Below are 20,217 nucleotides of genomic sequence, written 5' to 3' on the forward strand. Positions count from 1 at the left end.
AATAGAATTCAACTTTTAATGGTAGGCTCAATGTGTGAGCAAGTATAGACCACCCGTAATAAATTGTGGAGGAACGCACATGTATAAGTCTATAAATTGTGTGGAAAAATAACTCCTTGCAATTCATTCTCTCTCTCAGTTCTTTCCTTCTCCTTGGAAATACTATGCTGTTAGTTTTCTATCCTATCTTCATCTTTCAATCTAAACACAGAGGAGAAAATGGCAAATTCAAGAATTACAAGGTTCGTAACAGAGGTTGCACCACCACAATTTGTCTCTATAATGAGGCATCGACTATCAAAGATGTTAGATACGATCGTTGAAGTGGAGAGGGATGTTGACATCAGCGAAAGCCTCTCATCCTTTTCAAGGGTTTTTCTTCCCCAAAGAAGCTGCTGATGTGTTCTCGACTAACAGCTGGGAACAGTTTTCAGCCCAACAGTACAACTTCGTAATTCATATACTTGTCTTTCACGACAAGATGGAGATCGGCTTCAGTCAGCCCAACAGTTAACAATTTTAATTGAACTGAAACCAACTGAATTTTCACTTTTGCGGGCAACGTTAATCCTGACTCAACTAAAGCAAATTTAATTCAATGCAAATAATCTGTTTATTTATTTAAACTAAATACCCACCATTGTAAGACCATTAATCCTAATATAACACTTCCTCACCATGGTCTGACAAAACATCATCCTTAATGAAGATTCACAAAGATAAAACAACGCAAATTTCCTGCAATTTCATTGATCCATCAAACACTCTTTACAGAATACAGGGTTCAGATTTTGTGTTATAAAGGGTTAATACCCCTCCTAAACAAAATCGTAACTGACCAGTTATTACTATAATAAGGATACAAGGAAGCTTAAAAACTCGGACACTTGAGTAAACTTCCCTGAATACATAGAAAATGAAAATAAAAGAAATAAAAATGGACATCACCTGGCTTAAAAAAAAAAAAAAAAAGAAAGAAAGAAAAAAGAAAACCATCACCCAATGCTGGTCGCATGCATCTGGAAAATAAAAGCAACCGACTAACAAAGTGGTGTTGGACCCATAGAAATAAGTTCCAAAAATTCACCCAGTAAAGGATCCATGAGAACCTAGAAACCAGGCTTGCACGACCAAGAGAGATTTGACCCAGGCTGGCACACTATATATGCCACTCAGGCTTTGTGAAACTTCACTTAGATCCTTCTCGGTTTTACATTGACTTCTAGAACTCATTTCTCTCTTCAGTTTAGTTCCTGCATCAGTCAGTGAGCCTATTATCCCACAAACTCTAGTTAAAACAAAGTACGAAGAAGAAACCCACTGACATAAGAATCAGCAAGATAATCAGAAGATATGGAGAACAATGTCAGCCTTGCCAATAATGAGTCAACTCAGCTCAAATGCAGAACCATAGCCAAGCTAAAGAAGTTCAAGAGCAAGCTGACCAAAGAAAAATAAAGTGAAATAGATGTTTCTTATGTATGAGGATGGGCCTTGGCCCAATGGTTGGATTGCTCCATTGCAACCTGGGTGACCAGGGTTCAAATCTGGGAAACAGCCTCTGTATGTGCAGGGGTAAGGCTGCACACATCTGTCCCTCCCCAGACCCCACATTGGAAGGGGCCTCGTGCACTGGGCTGCCTCATTTTTATACTTCTTTTGTATACCGTACACCCCTACACCTCTGATGTTTTCATAATAATTATGATCATTTTGTTTCTTTAATGCATATCCTGTTCCTACAATCCAGACTGAAAAAAACAAATACTATTATACTATTGGAAATATTTTCTGTACATTTCTCGTATGTTAAGACCCAGAATGAACTCCCAAGACACAAAAGAAAATAGAGGAAGGCTTGAGGTTATAGAGCTTGAATTGTAAGGTCCTGAGACAAAATGGGGGAAGGTTTCGTCACAAGGATCATGTTGTTCAAGCAACAGTGCAAGTAGGTGGAATATTTTACGATAGACTGAAGATCTAGTAGGAAGATCTGTTAGTTCTAATCCATATATGCCAGTAAGGTGGAGGAATGGGCAGCATCTGAATAGGATAAGGAAAGAGTTTTTGGGGTTCAAAGCTTAAATGGTGGTTTGTTTTGTTCATGTTCCATAACAGGGATGCAACAGATTGGGTTCTTCAATTGGAAAGAGAACAAAGTCAGAAGCCTGAAGTAACATTGAGCAAATGGCTTCCTGATTTAGGGGCCGTTCATGAGGCAGAAGAGTGATCTGGGTAGGAGTTCAAGGCACTCCCCTTCATGCCTGGTGTTCAAATACATTCAAGATAGTGGGTTGGCGATGTGGAAAATTTTCAAAATTTGACTACATGAACAGAAACTGGGAGAAGATAGATGTAGCTAGGATCTGATTCAAGTGTAGAATACTTTCTGTATTCCACATTTTTTTATTTGATTCAGGCCTTATTAAGAATACAGTTCCTTCATTGCAGACCTTTGATACATCTTGTGTTTCCTGTTGTTTAAGTAAGAGTCATACTTAACCATCTCCTCACGTGTCTGAGCATGCTACCTCTCCCTTTGAGCTTATACATAGTGATGTCTAGACTACATCCGTCACTTCTCGTCTTGGATACAAATATTTTGTGTCATTCATTAATGATTGTACTAGGTACACGTGTATATACTTTCTCCACCACAAGTCAGAGGTGTTCCCAACATTTAACTAAGTACAGGTTCAGTTTCAATCCCAAGTGCGTATTCTCCATTCGGATTCAAGGGGAGAATACATTGATGGAGATTTTTTGTTCTATTTGAAAAATCATGGAATACAAGTGCAACGAAGTTGTCCAGATACTCCTCAGCAGAATGGTGTGGTCGAGCACAAGAATGGACATATCCTTAGTGTTGTGAGGATATTATTACAGGAGTCCCATACTCCACCTTTTTGGGTAAAGGCAGCCAATACAGCTGTGTTTTTAATCAACTATATACCTTCCTTTGTTCTTGGTAATATGTCTCCCTTTCAAAAGTTGTTTGGTCGTTCTACAGATTTATCTATGCTTCATGTTTTTGGGTGTGTGTGCTTTGTTCATCTTCCCCCTCGTGAACGTTCTAAATTGTCTGCACAGTCTGTCATGTGTGCCTTTGTGGGTTACAGTCCTAACCACAAAGAATTTCTTTGTTATGATCCCTTTATTCATCGCATTTGTACATCACATAGTGTTGTTTTCCTTGAGCACATTTCTTTTTTTGCCAGAATTGCTAGACTATTTGCACCATTTGTTTCTGTTTTGCCAGACTTTGATTCACAGGATGCTCCATCTCCTTACTTAGAAGGGCCTTCTCGTCTTCTCTCACAAGCGGTTACATGCTCCAGCCCTTGTGCCTGTGACTCTCCTTCCTCCCGGTTCAGATCATCATCTTACCACTTCTCCTATAAGTGATACCTCTATTTCAGATACTCATCATACTTCTGTTCCCATTCATCGTTCTACTCGTATATTTAGATCTCCTGACTGTTATGATTTCCCTTTAAACCATAACTCTTTGTCTATTGTTCTATCTTCCACAGATATTCCTCACTCCTACTAGGAAGCCAATAGTAGTCCTCATTGGAAGGAAGCCATGGATGCAGAGATTCATGCTTTACATGAAAATGACACCTGGGATCATGGGCCTACTCCTCCAGATGCCTCCATTGTTGGGAGTCGTTGGGTTTAACAACATTAAGCTGAAATTTGATGGATCTCTTGCTCGATACAAGGCCCGTTTAGTTGCCCGATGATATAGTCAGGAGTATGGCATCGACTACGAAGAAATCTTTGCTCCTGTTTCAAAGATCACCATTGTTCGTGTTATGTTAGCTTTGTTTACTACCCAATCTTTGACCATATGCCAGCTTAATGTGAAGAATGACTTTCTTCATGGTCAGTTGAAGGAGATGGTATACATGAAGCCCCCTCCTGGATACTGCAGTGATTCTTCTTTAGTATGTCGCCTCAAAAAAATTCTATATGGTCTAAAACAGGCTCCCCAGGCATGATTTGAACACTTTCGAGATGTTGTAGTTGCTACTGGATATAGCCAAAGTTCCTCTTATCACTCTCTCATTGTTAGGCGACAACCTCAGAATATTACCATTCTCCTACTGTATGTTGATTACATGTTGTTGACTGGGAGAGGGTATTCGTGAATTGAAATTGTTACTTCATAATTCCTTTCACATGAAGGACTTGGGCCCTCTCACCTATTTCCTGGGATTGGAAGTTCATCGTAGTGATTAAGGGAATTTTGTTTGTTAGCAAAAATATGCATCTAACCTTGTTAAACTTGCTGGTAAAAGCGCAAGGCGCAAAAAAAGCGCAGGGATTAATTTGTGCATGAGGTGCAAGGCAAAAGGTGAGGCATGCGCCTTTTTGAAGCAAGGTGCAAAAATATAAAATAAAATGCCAAAAATCAAAAAAAAGTGCGAAAAAAATCAAAAAAAAATATTAAACATAATATTACTAAAAAATATAAACTTAAATTTTCAAATAATGTTTTAAAAACCTATTATCTAAAATTAAAATACATAAACATAAGATGTAAAGCATATTCAAATGAGAATTTAAAAATAAAATCATATAAAACATTTTCAAGCATGTAAAACCTCTAATCTCTTTTTTCACTCAATTGCGGTACTTCACATAGCTAATGTAATGTAACACATTCCTGATTCTATGAGCTGCCTTTGTGCCACGCCCCTCGAGGCAAGCCCAAACAAATCCATATTAGGTGCACCAGGCATGTGCCTTTTGAAAGGGCTATGCCTAGGACCTAGGCACGCCTGAGGTGTGCCTTTTAAATCACGGGTTGATACACCTATGGAGCTAAATCTTAAGTTATCTAAATCTAAAGGTCCATTACTTCCCGATGTTGCCTTGTATTATCGCCAGCTTGTGGGGTCCCTCATTATTTATCTCACTATGATTCGACCTGATATTTCTCATGTTGTTCAGGTTGTTAGTCAATTTTTTTCTGCTCCTCGTCAACCACATATGATCGTTGTTCATCACATCATTTGATATGTTAGAGGCACAACTTCTCAAGGACTGCTCTTCTCCTCCTCTCCTATTCAGTTGAGAGCATATGCTAATGTAGATTGGGTTGGTTGTCCAGACATTTGTAGGTCTAGTTCAAGGTGGTGTGTCTTTATGGGTAATTCACTCATCTCTTAGAAGTGTAAGAAACAATAAACAGTCTCCAAATCTTCCACTGAAGCAGAGTATAGGGCAATATCTCCTGTTTGCAATGAGATTGTTTGGTTGCGATCTCTCTTTATGGATCTTGGCATTCAACTTCCTACTCCTATTCTTCTCTATGCAGACAACACGAGTGCTATCAAGGTTGCATCTAAGCATGTCTTCCATGAGAGGACCAAGCACATCGAGGTGGACTGCCACTTAATCCGAGATCTTTTCCCTACTGGGTCTATATCGCTTCCTTATGTAGCCTCAGACATGCAGATTGCTGATATTTTCACCAAGGCTATGACTAGAGTTTGACATCTCTTTCTTATAGGACCATAGTTGTCAAGGCGACGCCTAGGCGGGCACCTAGGCAAATAGGCGGTTTTTCATGGTCGTCTCGCCCAAACGCCACAAGTTTTGCACATTAGGCACCCACCCAAAGACTTAAGCGGGTGCCTACATTCATCTAAAAAATTATTTCTTTATAATTTATTGATATTTTTATTGGATGTTTTATTCTTTTAACATAAATCTGGTTACATGATATCATATTAGTATTAAGACCAAGTGTACAGCCTTTTTTTCTTTATGTCATAAGGGTCTTTTGGTTCAATTGGAGAGGGAAGAGAACCGAAGACTTCAAGCCCCAGCCCAACTCCATCGCACCTCAGATCCAGCAGGTAAGTTCTTCTTCTTCTTCTTCTCTTTTCCAGATTTCAGTCAAATCAGTCCTGAGTTCTCTTCTCAGCTCAGAGATTTTTTCATTTTTTCGAAAAAACAGGGGCTCCACCCCTATACTCCTCAGTCCTCCCTTTCTCCACTCATCATTATCATCTTCCGCCCCATGAGTCCATGATTGTTCGCAGTTGTCAGTAGTCACTCTAAGTCGTCAGTCGTCCACCCCATTAGTCCATTTTTTTGCTTTTTTTTTTTGAAAAAACAGGGGCTCCACCCTATACTCCTCTCCTCCCTTCACTGATTCGGTCATTGTTCTCACTTCTCACTTCAGTTTTTACAGCCGAACCTATCATTAATATATATATATATATATATATATATATATATATGAATATGATTATATGGCTGAAATCTATAGATTTAATATTTATAGATTCCATCACCTAGGCACCTAGGTGCCAGGCGCCCCATGGTCGCCTAGCCTCACCTAGTCGCCTTGACAACTATGTTATAGACAAACTAATGCTTATGTCTAGGCATCAGTTTGAGGGGGAGTGTGGAGATTTTGTGACTTGATGTATGTTATTAGTATAGTCCCTGTTGTATATTACTCATATATCTTATTATTTTTCTCTTTCAGCCCTATATGGGCATTCTTCTAATTGTATATATCTATAAGATTATTTTTGTTTCAGCCAAGGGTGTTGATACAAGCAAGACCAGCTGAGAAAAAGGTTGTCGACTTGGAAGGCTGCAGATGTTGATCTACAGAAGATTGAAGATAGTCGTGGTCTAGGGGGCTATTCTGGTTTTTAGAGAATATGTTTTGCTCTGGTTTTGCAGGAGTTTGGGTCTGGGGTTTGTTTCAGTTGATGTTTCTGTATTTTGTGGGGGACTTTCTGCTTGGTTCCCTTGAGACGGTGATTTGTTTTTTATCTGTTTCTCTGTAGATGATATCTTCCATGGTTCCACCTTGTAATGTTTTTCTTTCTTAATAAATTTTCTTTTAGCTATTAAAAAAAAGAGCTTTAAACCTCTAAATGCCAGCTTTCTTGTGGAAGCAATTACGTGGTTGTATTTATAAGCCCCCAGTGATTTAGCAACAAATTTTACTATCACAAGCAAGATACATATATGAAATTAGAAGTTTAGAACGGTTATTAAAATAATAAAACTCACCATTTGTACATGGTATAAAGAACCCATGCATGTTGAAGGGAAGAAGTACCACCTGCTTGGACATCTCTATTGCTTTTGGTTGTTCACTCCACTCACTTTGCCTGCCCGTGAGGACTTAGAAATAGTTCTATGATGCTTTGATTTCTCAGATTCGATACACTCTTTCAGTTTCCCCAAAGCTGATACAAATTGAAAGAACAATGAGCTCCAAGTCCATTGAAAACCTAATTAGTTCATTATGGAAGAAAACCAAGGTACTAATTCATCAGGCAGATCATAATAGTAATCTTCCAATTGATTGGCAACAGAGGAGGTTCACATGCAACATGGAGAAATCCATCATTTAATGGGTCTCGTCTATGAGATAAACAAAGCCAAAAAAAATTCAGCTTGATTAGGTGATCTTTTACCTTTGCTTTCAACAATCTTTTTCCTCCCAGACAAACAAAAAATAGAAGTTTCAAAATGACGGGCAAGAAAAAATAGGGACCATCTGATGTTCAGAGAAAGTTTGCTAGATGAAAAAAAAATTTAAAGTTTTTTCTCATTTTCTATAATTAGAACAATTAGTGGATCATTATTAGCAAGAATGTGGCATGGCAGAAAATGGTGCTTCTGTGCTGGACATAATCTGAATCCAAAAATAAGACAGACAAGAAGAAGGTAAGAAAATATGATAAAGGTTTAACAAGAAAAACAGTGAAGAAACTAGGAATCCTATAGATTTAGTACAATTTGCAAAATGTCAGCATGATCATAGCAAACATTCTTTCAACAAAATAGGCTAAAAAGTATGGTTTAATTAGGAAAAGGAGAATTACATCTACCATCTTTCTTATGTATCACAAAACATTGGGGGAAGGGAAGATTTTATTTAGAAAAGCTAGATGTATTTTTTATTTCTCCTAGAAACACTTAAGCTTTTTAATGAATAGATAAACACCTCTGTTTCAAAACATTACCATTTAAATTGATCAAAAAATTTTTCCATTTTCTATTTAGAAAATAAAATTTTGAGTTTACATAGTGTTGTTGACAAAGATATGGATAAACCAATTAAGAATTTAGGACAAACTATCTAAAAGACATCCCTAGTGAGACCCATCCAAAACACCTCCATTGATACTGGAAAACCTCATCAACAGTCTATTAAAAGGATACCTTGGGCTTTCCCTTTTACAAGGATAAGACGGCATATTACCAGAAGAATAGAATGGGCGAAGTGATTCAATTGATTCAGAGGGTAGACAGTGAAGAGGACATGAGTTGTTATCAGCTTTCTGTAGAAGTTTCTTGAACCGTTTGACCTGACACATAAAAAGTAAGCGTTATAGTCTATACAAGCTAGATATGGATGAATACTAATATGCCCAAAATAAATGTTTTCAAAGTAACAGTAAGAAAATTAAAAAAAAAAAAGAATCTATTGAAGACATATTATAAGAAACTTATTTATGCCTTTTCTTTTCCTTGCTTCAAACTGATTATTGCTTTTTCATTTCAATTTGTCAAAGAGAAACACAGTATAAAAGAATGAATGTAAATTGTAACATAAGAAACCTCTACTGCAGTACTGCTCAAAATAAGATTCATTAATTTCATTTGCACCACCTCCAGTTGGTAAACCTTTAAAGTTCACAATACTGAGTGACTTAGTGAATACAGGCTAGTCATCCATTGCAAGTTTATTGATTCATAGGTAGCAAGTTGTAGTGAAATAATTATCCCTAGCACAAAGAATCACGAAGCTCAGCACAAATAGGTTTTTTTTTTTCAACTTCAGGGAATTCAGGGCCATTGAGAATAGGTGCAAGATTAACATACAGGTGAGATTACCATAGTATGCTCAGGGCAAAAAGACCATGGAGATGCTCTAATAAAGATCATGTGTTACTTCAGTAAGTCAGATTGATGTGCTTATTTGGATTTGAGAAGAGATCAAGAGAGAAGGGTACTTCCAAATAACCATTAGATGGATGTGAGGTGTCCTGGAGCCTCAAGGCAGGAGCCTACCAAGATCCACCAATTTAATGGCACTTGGTCACACTAGGGAAGGGTTTCTTAAGAGTGAGTTGTATCAGGAATGATGTGAACTGCACTATTCTTGCTTCTTTGTTGACCAGTAGGATCATTTCCTGGGAGCTACTGTTGACAACTCAACCTAGATAGAACTCCAATTACTTATTTTAGTGGAGGAGATGTGCACTCTGAAAAAAGACACAATACATAGATTACCTACCATAATGTTTTCTCTATTGTGTTTAATGCAGCTTACTTATTGCATAGTTTTTTTTTTTTTTTGATAAATGAGTAAAAGTTTTATTAATCCAACAGATAAGATACAGGCAACCCAATGAAAGGCACGGAATGCGACCTTTCCTTTAAAATTCAACACAGAATTACAATTTCCAAATGAACAGAAGTTACAAGGTATCCCGAAATAAAGAATCCCGAGAGACCCCCTATTTAGCAAACGAATCAGCCATCGAGTTTGCTGATCTGCCTAACTACTGCACTCTAACTGTCATATTCCTTGTTAGCCATTTGGCTTTTTTAAGGAGATCTCTATAGCCCCAGACCACATAATCCAGATTTGGCAACCATCCCACAACCACCTGAGAGTCCCCTTCAATAAGCAAATGTTCTATCCCTAGCTGGTTTGCAAGGTGGATTCCTTGTATAGCAGCAAGAAGTTCAGCCCTTGTAGAGTTTCCCAGGCCCACCAGACCTGAATATAAAGAGATGATACTACTGTCTTTAGTTCTCAGAACTCCTCCCATGCCCGAAGGTCCAGGGTTACCTTGCCTAATAAAATCCTCCCCAAGTGGCATCCATTCTACCAAATATTTGTTCTTCCTGGTAGAAGTATTAGCCACTACTAACCAACTCCTCCAAAGATCATCAAAGGAATAGGTATCAAAAAGGTTTAATGTTTTCATCCACTGAATTGCCCTTGTTAGAATACAATCTTTAACTTCCAAAAAGCTTCTTTCCTTTTCTGAAATAATTCTGGTGTTCCTTTCTTCCCAAACAATCCACAAGATAGCTGCTCTGATGCACTCCCACATGATTCTCCCTCTCTTTGTGTGCCATTCAAAGGTAGATGGACTAAACAAGCTAATATCAGATGGCAGGTTCCACCTACACTCAAACAACATAAAAATCCAATTCCATAAAGCTGCAGCAAACGAACAAGATATCAGTAAGTGGTAACAATCCTTATTTTGAGCTTTACAAAGAACAAAACAACTAGGGGATAAACACCAACTAGGTCTCTTCCTTTGCAAGTTTTCGAAGGTATTAATCTTACCGTAGTAGACTTCCCAACAAAAAACAGCAACCTTTGGGGTAATGGATCTAGTCCAGACTTCTTTAACTAGGAAACCCTGGGGTGCAGGAGTAGAGCAAAGGGATTTGAAAAAAGAGGAGCAAGTAAAGTAGCCTGTCGGAGTAGGGGTCCAAATTCTCAAGTCAGGTTTGAGAGGATCCAAGAAAGCAGACTCAAATGATAGCAATAGCTCCAAGACACAAGTAAATTCATCATCAATAGCCCTATTCAGAAACCAAAATCCCAATTTAATGCCAAGAGAGAAATCGAGGAAGAAATAAACTTGGAAATCAGCTCATTTTTATAAAGGTAAAGAGAGTAAATAGGGGTTGGTCACCCACCAAAATGTCTTCCCAAAAAAGAACATTATTTCCAAAGTAGACATCATACCTCACCAATCTGAGGAATTGAGGAAGGATCCCATGTATACCCTTCCAGAGTGTTACAAGAGTCACCCATTGAGATACCCCAACATCCCAATCATTCTCCAAACCAGTGTTTTAAAAGGTGTGGGAGGTGTATGCCTGGAGGCATGCCTCCAAGCAAGGCACCCCCAAAATTCCTTGAGGTGTATTCTAGAAGCGTTGACACCTCTGAGGCATACGCCTCATGTAAAACGATAGAAAAAAAAAAAAGAAAAGAAAGGAAATGAAAGGATAAGAAAGGGGAGAGGAAGAAAAAGAAAAAAAAAAAAAAAGAGAAAAAGAAAGAAGAGGGAAGGGAAGGGAAGATAAGGGGAAGAATGTGGGCCGGGGGGACTCCTTGACTAGGGGGCTACCCCCCCCCTCAACTAGTGTTATGCATCTTCATTTTTATTAAAAATAAAGAAAAATGAGATTTTTCTTCCTCTTCTTCTTCCTCATACCCCCATCTTAAGGAGGCTTGCGCCTCCTTGTGTTCAGGGAGGCTTATGCCTCTTACATTATGAACTAGCTATGCCTCACACCTCTAGGTAGTGGAACGCCTCGTGTCACACCTTCGCGTTTTAAAACATTGCGCCAAACAGCCATGAATTTCACCACCTTGTGCCACAACCTCTCTCTCTCTCTCTCCAAAGGTCATCTCCATAACCACTTCCCTAGTATAGCTTCATTCTTAAGAAATAGGTTACCTAATCCTAATCCCCCTTCTTCCTTTTTTCTGCTAACTATCCCCCACCTAATCATATGATCCTTTGCTTCCCCTGGCTCCTACAAAAAGTCCCTCATCACCTTTTCTAACTTCTTAGCTTCCCTTGAGGGTATCCTGAACACCAAGAGAAAATTAATCAAAAGACTGGCAAGTGTATCCCTAATTAAGGTCACTCTACCCCCTAATGAAATGTAACTTTTCTTCCAAGTCACCAACCTCTTTTCAAACTTTTCCACAATTGGATACTAGAAACAGCTCTATTGGGTTAGCATCTAGAGGAAGATCCTGGTAGGTTAAGGGCCAAGAGGACATGGAATACTCTAAGCAACCTGTAATAGCCTCTATCTCCCAATTCTCTAAATTGATTCCAACCACACAACTTTTATCAAAGTTAATTGTCAAACTAGAGGCAGCCAAAAGGATTTTATAAGATTCTTGATATTTCTCACTTCCTTAGGTCTCTCCCCACACAGAAAATGATAATATCATCAACAAACTGAAGATGGGTCACCGGGACATAATTCTTGCCTATCCTCCATCTGCTTATTAGCTCCTCCCTGCCTGCTTTAGAAATCATTCTACTAAACACACCTGCCACAAGTGTAAACAGGAAAAGTTTAAGTGAATCGCCTTGTTTTAACCCTCTACATTATGGGAAAAAAATCCTTAACCCTTCCATTAACTAGAACTGAAAAATGACAAGGGGTTATACATCCACTCACCCAACTGCACCACCTATTCCCAATTCCAGTCCACCAAGTCATAGGCCTTCTCAATATCCAACTTACGAACAAAACCTTGATTGGTGGATCTCCTCACCTCCTCCACACATTCATTTGCTATAAGGATCTTATCTGTAATTTATCTACCCTATACAAAGGCTCCTTAAGCTTGCGTAATGAGAAAGGGAAGAACCTTTTTAATCCTTAGCGATGGTACTTTTTCCACAACCTTATAGATGCTAGTTACCTAACCAATGTTTTAAAACATGGAGGTGTGACGCGAGGCATTCCACTACCTAGAGGCGTGAGCCGTAGTTCAGAACGTAAGAGGCATAAGCCTCCTGAACACAAGGAGGCATAAACCTCCTTAAGAGGAGGGGGGTTAGGAGGAGGATGAAGAGGAAGGGGAGATCTCATTTTTTCTTTATTTTTAATAACAATATTTTATTCTAAGAAGAATAAACATATACATATACATATAAATATACAAATATATATAATATACATATACTTATAAATATACAAATATATAATAAATCACTTTTATTATATAATAATATTTTATATATAATATTTTTGTTTTTATATATAGTGGTAAATAATTTTATAATTCTTATTTTTTGTATCTAAAATAAAAACATTATTTATATGTATATTTTTTATTTTTTATATGTATAATAATAAATGATTTTTAAAATTCTTAATTTGTTGTAAGTAAAATAAAAAATATTTTTATATGTATACTTTTTTATTTTTTAGAAAAAAACTTGGCTTGTAGTTGAGCTTGAGCCAAGCCGAGCTCGAACTTGCGAGTTTTGAATTGAGTCGAGCTCAAGCTCAAATCTCTAGCTCGAATCAAGTTCGAGCTCGAGCTCGAGCCTAACACAATTTCAGCAAGCCGAGCTCAAATAGCCATGTATTCAGCTTGAATCGGCTCGAATCCACCCCTATCCTTGAGGGAACAATTATTTTGGGCAGCTCTGTAACTTTTTGCTTTTTAGTCTAATGTAATATTATTTTGTTGTTTAGGAAAGGTACCATCTCTTGCCTCTCCATGGGCAGCCTGTATTGATTTATCATCTTGACCCATCTTCAATAAAATCGTAATTCATTTATCAAAAAAAAATATTTCCATCAACACCAACATTTTGAACCTTGGTTGCACCCCTTGTAGTACTACCATTAATTCATCCCTTATGGGCCTCGAATTCATTGATTTCATCATTCCTTCATCCATTAAAACTCCTCCCACCCTAGGACCCAGATTCCCCATGCTACTTCCATCAAAATTCAGCTTTATATAGCCCTTCTTTGGAGGTTCCAATTTCCTAATCACCTTAGCCTTTTTAGTAGATGAAACAACCACCTCCCCCCCGTTTTCTTGAAATATCATCAAATGAAAAGGAATTAAACATCTCCAAAGATTTTAATCAAATCAACTATTACCTTCCTAGTTTTGTTTTGTTCTTTGAATATTCTTGCATTCCTTTCTTCCCAAACAGTCCATAAAGTAGATTCCTTTATGCACCACCACATAGGTCATCCCCTTCTACTCTATCTCATTGTTACTAGAGGAAACAGGTCTACCATACTATCCAAAGAGGCCCACTACAACCGGAGAGAGGGAATACCCACTCCAAAATACCAATAACAAATAGACAAGAGATTAGTTTGATTGTTTCATCACAAGCATTATACAAAACACACCAATTAGTAGATAAGCACCAAAAAAATCTTCTTTTCTGTAGAATATCCACTTTACTAACACTCTAGAACCACTTCCTAGCAAAAACCCTAAGTTCTAGGTGGAATAGGCTTACACCACCCTTTTTAACAGGGAAGGGCTGATTAGGGAGAAGGGAAAGGGAAAAAACCCTGAAGAAAGAAGAACAAGAAAAAGACCCAAAAGTAGGAGTTCAAATTTGACCATCCAACCTTAAGGGATCTACAAACACCCTTTCCAAAACATTTCAACAAGTTAATGACACTAGCAAACACAAAATCCCAAATTCCCCTTCTAAAACCAAAATTCTAATTAGGCCCATTTGAAGGAGTGAAAAACGTTGAGACTAGCTCACTTTTAAATGAAGAAAAGATTCAAAAGGAATTTGATTTTTGAGAGGAGACTACCCCACTCACAAATGTTCCCAAAATTCTAGATGAGCTTTAACCAAATCAATAGGGATGGCAATTTTCCCCATAAACCAAGGTCCCTCCCAACAGTGGGTGGGTTTTCCCCGATCTTAAACGGGGATAGGGAAAATACTTTTGCCTTGAACCGGGGACGAGGCGGGGATAGGGTTTACATATAATTCCACGAACCCGATGGTCAATACAAAAATATGCCTAGGTTTAATACTAACTTCTAAATTAACCTTAAATTTACCCCAAATTCCTTAAAACCTTTAGGATCCCATAATCTGATTTTTAAAATACCCCCAAATTCCCATAATCCTATTTCTAAAAGACCCCAAATAAGATTTATTTTTATGTGGTAGCCACAGGGCGGGGGAAAATACAGGGTTTCACCATCCCCGATAGGGAGGAGGTGCCCCACCCCGCCACCGGGGGCAGGGTAGGGGATTTTGGCTACGAGGTGGGGACAAAGTGGGGGTGCCTGGCCCTGAACCCACCCGCTGCCATTCCTACAAATCAATAATCATGTTTGCAATCTCCAAGCAACATTGTTCACAACTTCACCAAGAGTCTTCAATAATCCTCCTACTCCTCTCCTATATATCCTAAAAGACAACAAATGGCACACAACTCCTCATTTTAACTATTAAGTCCTAATCATTGTAATCAGGCTGGGACAAATTTATCAAAATAAAACAATAGGGCAAAAGCCATAGGTGTTGAGGGCGGACCTATGCATAATCAGGAATTCAGGATGAAGTGATCAGAAGGTTGCAAATTTGCAATGAAAAGGAGATTGATGAAAGGATTCAGCTTTTGGTGAATGGTGGCAACGAAAAAGGAGATTGAGGGTCATGAACAATGGCAAGAAGAGGACATTCGAACCAATGATAGAAGAAGACAACAGTAGTGACATTGATCGAAGGGATGGTGGAAATGGAAGGGTGGCATCGGATTTAGAAGTTGAAAAGGAGCTGATTGACATAATTTTAGAAAGTCCTTCCTCACTCCCAATTTCTACTTACTACAAGGGTGAGTGTTTCCAACTTTATAATGTTTGGAACTAAAAACAGACAAAAATCATGAGAGGGGGAGGTTAGAAATACTACAAAACACGATCAAGAAGTGTTGTTGGTTGTGGTGATGCCAATAGAGAAAACCCAAACTTTACTTAGGCAGAAGAAAGAAATGAAGATGAAGATGAAGTGGATAGGAATGGTTTTACCATATTAGGGTGATTGACGAAATTGAAGGAAGAACAACAATGGGTAATAGTGGGTTTGAAGAAGGGGTGGGGAGCAATGATGATAGAATAGAAGAAAGGGATGAGGAACATATAGAAAGTGGGAAAGGTGATGGTAGGAGTAGAGAAGATAGAAATGGGAGAGGATGAGACTGAGAAGGGAGTGGAAGGTCCAAGGGTGTACAAAAGAAACTATACGACAAAGCAATGTTTTCAAAACCAGACCAGACCGAACGGTCATACCGGAAAAACTGGGAACCGGTTACCTAATCGGTTCCGTTTAACCCCAAAACCACTTTTTGGCCAAAAACCATTGATTTGGTCAACAAACCGCTGACCTGGGTGGTCAGACCGTTGAACTTTTCGACCCGGGAACAGTTTATGGTCGTATTTTTGGTTTTTTAAATTTTTTTATTTTTCTTTCAGACCAGGCTATCCATTTGGACCAGATGGTCGGACCGTTCGACCTAGGCATCAGACCCCAGAACGGTTTCCCTTCCAGTCAGATGGTGAAACACTGGAAGGGGAAGATGTTTCAAGCAAATTGAGTGAAGATCAATTTGGGAGGACAAGACGCACTTGGTTAAAAGAACAGTAGATCTAGAAAAGATTATGAATTCTGAAATGGTAGTGAGTTAAGTGTTGGGACTTCGATTCATGGGAGGAGCGTAATTCAATGGGAACACTTTTAAGAATTGTAAGAAAAAATTGCATTGCCTTTGAGGAAGTCTATTGAGGTTCTGAAGAAAATAATTCAAAGGTTGAAGAGAGTCACGAAGCACAGGGATCAGCGGGACTTGAAGGGACTGTCAATGAAATTGGTAAAGATTTGGGTGCAAGCCAACTGTTTGAGAAGAACACGGTGTTGAGTTGGAAAGAACTAATGAGAAAACTATGATTTTGTTGGAGTTCAGGAAGGTTACTCTTGTTGTTAGAAGAATCAGAAGTCAAAGAAAGCACAAAAATATTTTTTGATAATTAAGAAAGCACAAAAATATTCTGGTATCAAAAGTTTTCACTTTATTAAAAGGGGGGTCTAATGGGGATTGGGAAAAACAAGTGTTGAAACCTAGGAAAGTATTAAAGAAGTAGAGAGTTTTGGTTCGTGGGGGATGTCGGGGGTAATAGTGGCTCTGTGGAAGGATGAAGTGTTGGAATCAATAGAGGAGTTAAACTGGCTGATTTTCAGTATCAGTAAAGTTCAAGAATGTGGATGATGGATTTACTTGGGTATTAACTAATGTATATGGACCAAACAATTATAGAGAGAGGAATGAAATGTGGGAAGAACTATATGCAATTTGGGGTCTGTGGGAGGGTGCATGGTGTTTGGGAGGGGACTTCAATGTGATAAGGTTTTCCAATGAAACTTCTAACCTCCGGCAATCAAACACCACCAGTATGAAAAGATTTAATGAATTCATAGACTTGTGTGAATTGAAGGAAACTCCTCTCTTGCAAGCCAGGTTCACTTGGTCCAACTTTTAGGAAAATCCATTGTGTTCAAAACTGGATAGCTTTGTTTTCAACAGAGGAAGGGAAAATCACTAGAAAAGTGTGGATTCTAGAGCTTTTCCTAGAGTCACCTCATACCACCACCCTATCAGATTAGGTTCAGAATCTTTCTTGCGTGCACTTTCACCCTTTAGATTTGAAAATATGTGGCTAACAGACCCAGAATTTGTTCGCAAAGTGGAGAAATGGTGGAAGGAGAATTTAAGGGGGGTAAGATGGGGAGGGAATAAAATCTCACAAAAAATTGCAAAGATTGAGATCTAAAATAAAGGAGTGGAATAGGGAACAATTTGGAAGGATAGAAGAAACGAAATTGACCCTAATCTCTAAGATTGAAAAAGTGGATGAAATGGAGAGGGAGAGAAACCTTACTATGGAAGATAGGGAGCTGAGAAGAAAGTTGAAAAAGGAATTGGAAGAAGTCATCAATAGGGAGGAAATCTGTTGGAGACAAAAGTCAAGGCATAAATGGATCAAGGAAGCGGATGAAAACACAAAATTTTTTCATGCGATGGCCAATGGCAGAAGACACAAGAATTTTGTGGCTAGGCTGGAAGTAAATGGGGAAGCGACCTCAAACCAAGATGAGATAGCCAGGATCTTTGTGGAATGTGGACCATTCCAAATCCTTGTATAGAAGGACATTGGGACTTAGAAGGGTTAGAGTGGCCTTTATTAGAAGAGGAGGCAGCAAGGTGGCTAGAAAGGGATTTTGAGGAAGAAGAATTAAAAAGGGCTGTTTTTTCTATGGGCAGATATAAAGTACCGAGTCCAGATGGTTTTATAATGGCTCTTTATTAGGACTGTTGGGAAGTGGTGAAAGATGAATTATTTTAAGTCTTCAAAGAATTCTGGAATACACATGTTGTTAGTCCTAGAGTTAATGCAACTTTTTTGGCCATAATTCCAAAAAAGAAACTGATGCGAGCCAACCAAAGCATTTTCGACCCATTAGGTGACCAATATCTACAAAATAATTGCTAAGGTCTTATCTTTGAGGATTAAAGTGGTACTGCCCTCTCTCATAAGTCAGTTTGAAGGAGCTTTTGTTCAGAGACAAATAATCGACCAAATCCTAATAGCCAATGAACGTGTAGAGGAATTGAAGAAATCAGGGAAGGAAGGTTTTGTGTGCAAACTGGACCTAGAAAAAGCTTATGATTATTGATCAAAAAAAAGAAAAGCTTATGATCTAGTGGACTGGAATTTCTTATTAGAGGTGATGCATCAACGTGGGCTTAGGGAGAGATAGTGTCATTGGGTGTTTGATTGTATTTGATCTTATCACTTCTCTATCATTGTTAATGGAGTGGTGAAAGACTTCTTCCCAGCTTATAGAGGACTAAGGCAAGGGGATCCTCTCTCACCCTTCCTTTTTTACTTTAGTGGTCGATGTGTTTAGTAGACTCCTCTCCAGTGTTTTAAAAGCGCAAGGCACAAAAAAGGTGCAGGGGCCAATTTGCGCCCGAGGCTCAAGGCGCAAGGAGGCAAACGCATTTTTCAAAAAGTCGCACAGAATTTTCAGAAAATGTAAAAAAATTGAAAAATAAATAAAAATTAAAAAAAAAATCAGAAAAAATACAAAAACTGTGTTGTTTGTTCACCTGAACAAGTTATTTAAAAGAAGAATCAAGTTCTTGTGAAGCCCACAGTGCTTTGTGAAATAGGAAATCAATACTCCAAAAGATTAGGGTATATTTTCTGTTCATAATGATTGCAAAAATAGGCCCTGTTTTTCGTGCAAAACTGAAAACACAGTGAAGAAGATGAAGGGGCGTAGCCCCTGTTTTTGGTGCAAACACAGTGAAGAAGATGAAGGGGCGGAGCCCCTCTTTTCGGTTTGAAACAGTGATGGAAAAAAAAATGAACAATAAGGAAGGAGGAGGAGGAGGAGGGGCAGAGCCCCTGTTTTTGGTGCAAACACAGTGAAAAAGAAGAAGGGGGCGGAGCCCCTGTTTTTTGGTACAAACACAGTGAAGAAGATGAAGGGGCGTAGCCCCTGTTTTTGGTGCAAACACAGTGAAGAAGATGAAGGGGCGGAGCCCCTCTTTTCAGTTTAAAACAGTGATGGAAAAAAAAAATGAACAATAAGGAAGGGGAAGGAGAAGGGGCAGAGCCCCTGTTTTTGGTGCAAACACAGTAAGGGGGCGGAGCCCCTGTTTTTTGGTACAAACACAGTGAAGAAGGGGCTCAAACACAGTGAAAAAGAAGTAGGGGCGGAGCCCCTGTTTTTGGTGCTAACACATTGAAAAAGAAGTAGGGGCGGAGCCCCTGTTTTTTGGGGCAAACACAATGAAAAAGAAGGGGCAGGAGCCCCTGTTTTTTGGTGCAAACACAGCGAAAAAGAAGGGGTGGAGCCCCTGTTTTTTGGTGCAAACACAGTGAAGAAGAAGGGGCGGAGCCCCTGTTTTCGGTTTAAAACAGCAATGAAAAAAAAAAAAACAATGAATAAGGGAGGACGAGGGGCGGAACCCCTGTCTTTGGCACAAACCAGAGACAAGAGCAAAAAAGAAAAAATAAATAAACAGTGAAGAAAACGAAGGGGTGGAGCCTCTGTTTTTGGTGCAAACCAGAGGAAAATAAAAACAGAAATGAACTGGAAGAAGACAACTAGGGCGGAGCCCCTGTTTCACAATCCAAAACAGTTCTGGAAGAAAAAGAAGAAGAAGAAAAAGAAGAAGAGAAAAACTATTTTCGATTGAATATGGCAATATGCTGCTGTTCCTCCTGGAGTTCGAACATGCAATTGCTGTTCTTCCTTCCTCTTCAGCCTTTCGAAGAAAACTGTTTGTCTCCCTCTTTGTTTTCTTGTTTTAGGAATTTTTTTATACTTTCCCCCTCTATTTTCTAGTATTTTTACTATAGGCACCAAGGCGAGCACCTTCCTGAGGTGCATGCGCCTTAGCCTGGGCGAGGTGTATGGCCTGGAATGCACCTCGTCTCTGCGCCTAGGCACACCTGAGGCACGACTTTTAAAACACTGCTCCTCTCTAAAGCTGATAGGGAAGATGAGATTAGGGATTGGAGAGTGACGAGATTAAAAGAATTGATCAAGAAGTTTAAAGGGATCTCAAAGCTGAAAATCAACTTAGGTA

The 20,217-nt window shown here is 38.8% G+C and overlaps 1 protein-coding gene across 2 annotated transcripts in view; it reads right to left on the minus strand.

The window, feature by feature from the left end:
• Positions 1 to 720: 720 nt before the first annotated feature.
• Positions 721 to 20,217, minus strand: part of RH1 (RNA helicase 1) — a 70,491-nt gene continuing 50,994 nt past the window's right edge. For both annotated transcript variants that reach the window (XM_088981660.1, XM_088981661.1), the window contains 3 exons: positions 8,249 to 8,354; positions 7,048 to 7,226; positions 721 to 1,253 (listed from right to left, as the gene is read on the minus strand). In XM_088981660.1, coding sequence (XP_088837786.1) covers positions 7,114 to 7,226; positions 8,249 to 8,354 — 219 coding nt within the window. In that variant the 3' untranslated portion in view covers positions 721 to 1,253; positions 7,048 to 7,113. The remainder of the gene's footprint in view (positions 1,254 to 7,047; positions 7,227 to 8,248; positions 8,355 to 20,217) is intronic.

Source organism: Nelumbo lutea, chromosome 3, assembly GCF_056320005.1.
Source record: "Nelumbo lutea isolate HS-2025 chromosome 3, American lotus-T2T, whole genome shotgun sequence".
Classification (NCBI taxonomy): domain Eukaryota; kingdom Viridiplantae; phylum Streptophyta; class Magnoliopsida; order Proteales; family Nelumbonaceae; genus Nelumbo; species Nelumbo lutea.